The 8,479-nt window shown below is 46.9% G+C and overlaps 1 protein-coding gene across 1 annotated transcript; it reads left to right on the plus strand.

Annotated features, from left to right (window-relative positions):
• The first annotated feature begins 4,436 nt into the window (after nucleotides 1-4,436).
• On the plus strand, nucleotides 4,437-8,257 carry LOC119357241 (tubby-like F-box protein 7). Its single transcript, XM_037624237.1, has 5 exons — nucleotides 4,437-4,780; nucleotides 5,722-6,150; nucleotides 6,303-6,390; nucleotides 6,647-6,779; nucleotides 6,890-8,257. Exons 2-5 carry the CDS (start codon nucleotides 5,785-5,787, stop codon nucleotides 7,716-7,718), a joined length of 1,416 nt encoding a protein of 471 aa, XP_037480134.1. The 5' UTR covers nucleotides 4,437-4,780; nucleotides 5,722-5,784; the 3' UTR covers nucleotides 7,719-8,257.
• Nucleotides 8,258-8,479: the final 222 nt, after the last annotated feature.

The following is an 8,479-nucleotide window of genomic DNA, read 5'->3' on the forward strand; positions in this document are numbered from 1 at the left end:
GCGCCTTGTTGCCAGAGGATTTCGGCAGCGCTATGGTCTTGATTATGAGGACACCTTCAGTCCCATTGTCAAGCCTACCACCATTCGGCTTCTTCTTTCTCTTGCTGTCACTCGAGGTTGGTCTCTTCGTCAGTTTGATGTACAGAATGCCTTTCTTCATGGTTTCTTGGAGGAAGAGGTTTATATGCGACAGCCGCCTGGTTTTTCTGATCCTGACCGTCCTGGTCACATCTGTCGTCTCACCAAAGTGCTCTATGGTCTGAAGCAAGCTCCTCGTGTCTGGCATGCTCGTCTTGCCTCAGCTCTTCGTGCTCATGGGTTTGTGTTGTCTACTGCTGACTTCTCATTATTTCTTCTACAGAAGCCAGAGGTCACTATGTATCTTTTGGTCTATGAGGATGATATTATTCTCGTCAGTTCCTCTCGGTCTGCTGCTGATGCTCTTGTTCGCTCTCTTGGTACTGATTTTGCTGTCAAAGATCTTGGGAAGCTTCACTACTTTCTTGGGGTTGAGGTTACTTCTCGTGCTGATGGTCTTGTTATGACGCAGAAGAAGTACTCCTTGGATTTATTGCAGCGAGCTGGGATGCTAAAGTGCAAACCGACTACCACACCCATGTCGTCTACCGACAAGATCACTGCTGTTGATGGTGAGCTTCTGTCTTCTGCGGATGCCACAGAGTACAGGAGTATTGTTGGTGGTCTCTAGTACTTGACGATCACGAGACCAGATATTTCTTATGCTGTCAACAGGGTTTGTCAGTATCTTCAGGCTCCCCGAGACACTCATTGGACTGTTGTTAAGCGCATCCTGCGTTATGTCCAATTCACAGTGTCTTTTGGGATGCATATTCGGCCGACTCCCTCTCGGGTTCTCTTGACCTATTATGATGCGGATTGGGCTGGCAGTCCGGATGATAGGCGATCCACGGGGGGCTATGTTGCATTCTTTGGCTCTAACTTGATCGCCTAGAGTGCTCGGAAACAGACTACTGTATCGCGTAGTAGTACTGAAGCTGAGTATAAGGCTGTGGCTAATGCTACTGCAGAGATTATCTGAGTGCAATCTTTGCTTCAGGAGTTGGGTATGTCTCAACCGCAGCCTCCTATTCTTTGGTATGATAACATCGGTGCTACATACCTTTTTGCAAATCCGGTATTTCATGCCCGAATGAAACACATTGAAGTTGATTATCACTTTGTACAGGAACGTGTGTCACAAAAGCAACTCCAGATCAAGTTCATCTCTTCTAAGGATCAACTTGCAGACATCTTCACTAAGCATTTGCCTGTACCACAGTTCGAGGCCTGTAGGCGCAATCTTTACCCTTCTCAGTTCTTTAGAAAGTGGCTAAGATTGAGGGAGGGTGTTAGACTATGTATAGCTTCTGTATCGCCTAGAGCGTTGAGCTGGTTCCCCAAATCATTGTCTTACAAAACAATACCGTACAGTTCTTGTCTTTTTTGGGGATCATAAAATACAGTCCGCACCTTCTTCCTTTCCATTTCTTTTTCTTTGCAGCCGCTGTGGATAAGGATAAAGAGCAGTCATGTACGTGCTAATGATCTCATACTCTCCCTTAATGAATTAGGCTAATCTAACCAAAGGTATCAGACTAGTTAAATTTGTTTAGTAAGCAGGGGTAGTTAGTGCCAGGTTGCATATTTCACACTGGCAGCTGGTGGCATGCATTAACCCAAACGATCATCTAATCTAGCATCTGATCCCTGCAGCAGGTTATACGGAACTCCTCCCATAATCCTGTAAGATGTGCCATCGATCGATGCTTGTTCCCCCGTGTGCCGAACTAACCAACAATCCCTATTACACATTGCTTAGCATTAGATACTTCGGAGAAAAAGATGGTGCATGTCCCACTCTGCTGCCAGTATCTTGTTGCACAAAAGAAACACCAAGAAAAGTCCAGTCCCAGTCCCCTGTGGTGCAGCTGGATTCAATCAATCTTGCTGGCATAAAGCTAGTCGAATCGGACCGATCAAGGTGCTTGTTGCTGTCTCCCATGGCCACCATGGAGTTCCACAGGAATTTTCTCAGTGCTTGCACCTGCATCTGCACAAACCTCTGATCAGTGCTGATAATTGGAGTGATGAGTGACAGATTGCGACCTTGTTAATGTTATCCGTCTCCCGGTAGGGCCGTCCTTTTTGTTTTGCCACTTGCTTCCATTTAGGTAGCATCATGGGAGAAAAAACTAGTGCCAATTGTTGCCGTTGTTGCTATTATATGATGATGGTTTCCTCCGAATCTGTGTGCTCATATGTAGTAGTACTGTTATTTTTGTTCCTCATTATCTCTGATTTGATTTCGCCTCCGTGATTTCGCAAGCGTATCCAATCGTTTGACTTGTGCATAAACAACGGGGGGTCGATGTTGTATACAATTGAGCAGGAGTATCTCGAAAGATCTGGTGCGTGCAGCAATGAGAAGAACAGTTAGCAACCACATTAAATCAAGCTGGACCAATTGGTTGGATCCATGTAGCTGTCAGCGCGTGCAGCAGTTCCATGATGCTTTATGGGATCACTACACGTTTAAGTACAGTGACATCCATCTAATTTGCCTCAATGATTACCGCGGCATGGATGATCGTACACACACTATGGCAGCTGATCAGACATTTTACTTGATGAGTATAAGTACAACCTGATCTCAAGCCCATACCATATGGCACCGGTAATCAGACATTTTACTAAACAGAAGATAATGCATGATTACCGGGTCAATGTAAATCTGCAAGAGTGGTTAACTAATTATTCGGCCGATAAGAACGAACTCGCATAGCATCACATCTGAGATTAAGAAGAAAAGACCTTGGGATAATTTACTTGCACAACTTCTGATTTCCAACCCATGATTTTACATTGACCTGCTGCTAGGTACTCCCTCCGTTTCAAAATAGATGACTCAATTTTATACAAAGTTAGTACAAAGTTGAGTCATCTATTTTGGAACGGAGGGAGTAGTATATAATCAGGTATTTTCTAAAGCATGGTTACCAGGTCAATATAAATCTCGAAACTTCGGTTAACCATGTGGTCGATAAGAACGAACGAACACACATCACATTGCCATAGATATTTTATGACAGAATCAAAAAGAAGAGATCTTGAGATGGAATAAAAAATATCTCGGGATATTTTTGTTTGTTCGCCAGGCCATTGCCTTGCAAGAAAAGAAAAGAAAAGGTCTTTGTGCCTGTCCTTTGCTTTCCATAATGTGTGCCGCTTTCTTATCCTGCATGCCTTTACTCCTCCTTTTTCTCCACCCTCATGGGGCGATGGATGGATGGGTACGTTAGTGAAATGCCCACTCGGACGGCTGGGTTTACGAATTAGGTTCAGTTATTCTCCGGCGCCTTTTCTGAATGTGCATGGTGAAATTTCCTGCATCTGGACTGGACGCGCTGCTCCCCCATCCCACTGAAACTGAAATGCCTCTGCCTGCTTGCCGTGTTTGCATGCAGCATTTTGATTGTGCTTGTCCTCGTCAGAGAGCAGTAAGTAGATAACATCCATGATCTATGCATCCACCCAAGTGGACTGAACCTGAACCCAATTGAATGGGGATGAATGGCGCTGCCGTACTGGTTGGTGCTGCACCTGTTTTGCAATAACACATGGATGGATGGATGGATGGATGGACAGTTACGCCAACCAAACCAAACCAGCAGCCTCCTCTGCACCTGAGCTTCTCTGCTAGCTGTCCACTGCCCAGTATCCCTAACGGCTCACACAGCATGTAACACTGGATTAATTGTGTGAAATTTCGAAATGTTCTGGTACTTCTCGGTAAGATTCAGCCAAGTCAGGGTTACTCTCTGAAATACTCCCTCCGTCCGAAAATAAGTGTATAATGAGATGGAGCGAGTAACAAGAAGGGTTTTAGACTTGAGTGGGTGTTTACATGCAAAAAACCACAAAAAGGTCTTACATTTTTTAGTACTTAACTAGCAGTAACATGACAGTCAGAGTTTCAGACTTGAGTGGGCATTAGAATATATACAGGATTGATTCAGTGGGAATTACTAGCAGCAGAAAAATTCATGATTGCCCATGTGTTTCAGGCTCCAGCAGCCATGCATACATGGTAGTAGTAGTAAAACCTGCCAGATCTTTTGTCCATGTTTAACCCCAGTGGCATCCACGTCGGATAATGCTCTCGCGCCAGTGCAAAGCCGAATCTATTTTTGCAAATCTCCCTGTCATACGCCGCTGAAAGTTTTCAAGTACAGAAATATCAACGGAACATCTGAATCTGGACGAACCAAGGAAGACAGTGGGCGGAGCAAAGGGAAGAAAAGCAGGCGGTTTTCGTTTCTTTCTTTCTTGCACCCTGGCCCGCCGGCCCCGCTCGTCGCCTCCCTCGGCTCGGCCCTATCCACCACCCGTGGACGACGGACGGTCTCCTTAAATCCGATCCGCGGATCACCACTACCACCACCATTACCGCGCCTCCGCTCTCCCCTGCCTTTCTCGCGCGCCCACCCACCCCCGGACACACCCGCCTCACTCCCAACCGGACCCAACCACCACTCAAGGTCGGCACTGCCGTTGCGATTTCTTGGCGAGCGTTCAGATCAGATTTCGCTGTGAAGAAGCCGCCGGATCTTCTCCGAGGGCTGGCCGAGATCCGGAGTGCAAATCTGAGTCCCGTGCGTCTCCGAGCCTCAGGGGATTCCATGCGAGATTTTGATTTTGGGGATCTTTCTTGTTGGATAGCAGTTCAGCGGCCGTCCGATCTGTGCTCTCTACACCAGTGGTGAGGAAACTGCTCTCTTCTCCCCAACATCTGCTCTAGCCCTCGCATTACATCTTTGATTTTGCATCTGAGTAGTAGTTACTCCTAGTCTGTTAGCTAGCTGATCCCGGAAGCGCAGAAAAAAGATGATGAACTTGAGGCTGTGTGTGTGGAACAACTGCTCAGATTCAACTGTTTTTTCAGCAGCCTTTGGTGAAGGAAAGAAACCCTGTCTGTTTTTCATTTATCCAGATGCCAACTGCTGGATCCGTGCTCGATTTCCCGAGCTGGGGAGTGCCTTTGCCTGATCTGGGCACAGGAATCTGCAGTCAATCTCTAGGGAAAAGGCACCCTTTTTTCCACTCCACCGTTTCTTAGATTGTACTCCGTACAGTAGTAGTAGCAAAGACTAATATTTCTAAGTTTAATGAATATACTACTACTGCGCGCCGGCGTCAACGGGAGGCCTAAAACGTTCTCGTTTATCCACGACGCGCGGATTAAGGATAGGAACAAGGAGAAAAGGGTTAGTTTTGCTGATCAAGGATGCCTGTAATAAGGTGTTATGTTGGCCTTTCACCATCGGAGAAGCCGTGCCGCATCTGGTTATGTTTGTATCTAGTACGCAAACGAGAATGACTAATCAACTGATTGGTCCACTGTCCCTGGCCAGGGTCTGGGTTAGTCAAGTGGGCATGGTTTTTCTCTGTTAGGCTTGACTTTCACCATACTCACTATTAAATCTCCATATGGCATCATATGCTTCTAGATAGAAGCAGTCGCTGTTAAGCGTCCTTGGTTTAGGAGCTACCATGCTGTGTGCGATACGTTGGTTTTGTCGCTAGATAGGAACAGAATGTAAGATAATCTATGGCATGCCTTAGCGGGTTCTGTAATGTTCATAGCATGCCTTTGAGCTTATTTCACAAGGTATTGATCACCGTGCTGCTTCTGAATTGCAGATCGCACTTTTGCTGTTGTCGCCTGCTGCGGTTGGTTACTCAGGGTTTGCATCAAGTCCAAAGATGACTTTGCGCAGCATAGTTCGCGATTTAAGGGAGAGCTTTGGAAACCTGTCAAGGCGGAATTTCGAGGCGAAAATCTCAAGCGTCCCAAGCCTTTCGGGCCATCACAGGGGGAAATCGCTTGAATCTGCAAGTGATCTGCAGGATAGTCTTGTCACAAACCTGCAAGGCAATTGGGCTAGCCTTCCTCCTGAATTACTTCGGGATGTGATGAAAAGGTTGGAGGAAGACGACAGCAATTGGCCATCCCGCAAGGATGTTGTTGCTTGCGCTTCTGTCTGTACAACTTGGAGAGAGATGTGCAAGGATATAGTGAGGAATCCAGAATTCTGTGGAAAGCTCACCTTTCCTGTGTCCCTTAAGCAGGTAACCGCACCATTCTATCTGATTAATAAGAAAACTTGACATTCATATTGTTAATCAGTCTGGCCCTGTATTTAATTAAGCTATCTTTTTTTGTTATTTGGGATGTGATATTTTCTTACCTTTTAACACTTGGTTCAATTTCTCATGTGCAGCCTGGATCTCGAGATGGATTGATCCAGTGTTTCATCAAAAGGGACAAGTCAAAGCTAACTTATCGTCTCTACCTGTCCCTTACTTCTGGTATGTTTGTGTAATTGCCCTGCACTTCTCCGTTGTGCTCCTAATCATCATTTTTTTATTCAGTTTTGATGATTCAAATGTATAAAAATAAAAAGTATAGTGTATAAAGCCTTAGTAACCTCAGTAAAATTGTAGGGATGCCCTGTTTTATTCATAAATCTGTATTTGCTACAGAGGTTTAAGTAGTTTAGTTTTAATATGGTCAGAAGTCAGAACAAATACACAGCACACTGAGCATTTTGATTGCATCTTGCAGCTGTGCTTGATGATAATGGCAAGTTCCTACTGTCAGCTAAAAGGAGTCGGAGAACAACTTACACCGACTATGCCATTTCTATGGATCCTAAAAATATATCCCGGTCAAGTAGTGGCTACATCGGGAAATTGAGGTAACATACCCTTTGACAACAGTCTTCCCTTACCCCATTGTCACTTGAAATGACTTTGTCCGGGTATATGTGCATACAAATCTAACAGACAACATGGATGGTACTTGCAGGTCAAATTTCCTCGGCACCAAATTCATCATCTACGACACGCAGCCGCCCTACAATGCCAGTAAACTCTGCCCGCAGGAACGGACCAGCCGGCGGTTCTCCTCCAGGAAAGTTTCCCCGAAAGTTCCTGCGGCGACCGGTAGCTACCCCATCGCTCAGGTGAACTACGAGCTGAACGTGCTCGGCACCCGCGGGCCAAGGCGGATGCAGTGCACCATGAACTCCATCCCGACATCAGCGGTAGACCCCGACGGCGTTGTGCCTGGCCAACCGAAGGAGCTCCTCCCCCGGCTATTCGAGGAATCCTTCCGCACCACAGCAAGTTCCAGGTACTCCACGGACTTCAGCAGCTGCCGCTTCTCCGAGTTTGGAGGAGGGCCTCTGAGAGAAGAAGGCGGCGATGAAAATGCGGGGAACAAGGAGAGCCCGCTGGTTCTCAAGAACAAGTCGCCTCGGTGGCATGAGCAGCTGCAGTGCTGGTGCCTCAACTTCCGCGGCCGCGTCACGGTGGCCTCGGTCAAGAACTTCCAGCTGATCGCCGCACCCGCCCCGCCACCGCCGGCCTCTGGAGGAGAGGCAGCTCCCGAGCCGTCTTTACAGCCGCAACCACCCCAGCAGCAGCCTACCTCTGCTACCGCACAACCCCAGCCTGCTGGCAGTTCGTTGTCTGCATCGTCGTCCTCGTCCTCAAGCCACCACGACACGGTGCTTCTGCAGTTCGGGAAGGTGTCCAAGGACACCTTCACCATGGACTACCGGTACCCGCTGTCGGCGTTCCAGGCCTTCGCCATCTGCCTGACCAGCTTCGACACCAAGCTGGCGTGTGAATAAATAAATAGATTCTCAGTACGACATCAGTGGTCATTCAGTGTCGTCTCTCCGTCGAGCTTCCGCGCCCAGGCCTGGGAACAAACGAGCGAACATATGCATCAAGTGCATGAGTAAATTTCTCTGCAAATTGTTGGTTCAGTTTCAGTCCCCCAGTGTGCTGGTTAAAGCTGTTATCAATCGGGTAGGGGAGATGATGTGCTTGTTAAAGCTGTTGATAGGGAGGGTTAGGGGTTGAAGGTGTGTCTGTGGTTCAGGGACAGGCTTCCACTATGTGATTGATTGCTACCTATGCATGTCTGATGCTGCCTCTGCTTGGGACTGGTATGAATGAAATGTGAAGAGATGTTGAGTTGCAAAGGTAGTGCTAGGGATGTGTGGTCTTGCAAGGTTGAGAGTTGTCCTGGTCTCTCAGTCTCAGGCATTGTAATTGTACCTGGTGGGTGCCCAGACAGCAACATGTACTGGAAGTTACTGCTGAATGCTGGACTGATGTGACCATGGATGTGAGAAATCTTGATTTAATCAGTTGATTTGCTTGCTTGCCTGGTGTGCTGCACTGCACCGGCTCATATTGGGCGATCGCTGCCATTATTAGCTTATAAAAGAAAAATACTACTCCCTCGGATACATATTAATTGGCGTGTACTTAGTACAACTTTGTACTTAAGTTGAACTAGACACGGGTGAACTAATATGGATTAGAGGTGAGTATAATAATGATTAAGAAAGTATTTGACCGGATGAAATAAAGATTCGCCAAA

This window comes from Triticum dicoccoides, chromosome 2A (assembly GCF_002162155.2).
Source record: "Triticum dicoccoides isolate Atlit2015 ecotype Zavitan chromosome 2A, WEW_v2.0, whole genome shotgun sequence".
NCBI lineage: Eukaryota > Viridiplantae > Streptophyta > Magnoliopsida > Poales > Poaceae > Triticum > Triticum dicoccoides.

What these genes read in the sequence shown, in the direction of transcription:
- LOC119357241 (XM_037624237.1), top strand. Translation starts at nt 5,785, where the DNA reads ATGACTTTGCGCAGCATAGTTCGCGATTTAAGGGAGAGCTTTGGAAAC. An exon ending in TTCCTGTGTCCCTTAAGCAG is followed by an intron (nt 6,151 to 6,302) that starts GTAACCGCACCA and finishes TCTCATGTGCAG; the next exon opens with CCTGGATCTCGAGATGGATT. An exon ending in GGCTACATCGGGAAATTGAG is followed by an intron (nt 6,780 to 6,889) that starts GTAACATACCCT and finishes TGGTACTTGCAG; the next exon opens with GTCAAATTTCCTCGGCACCA.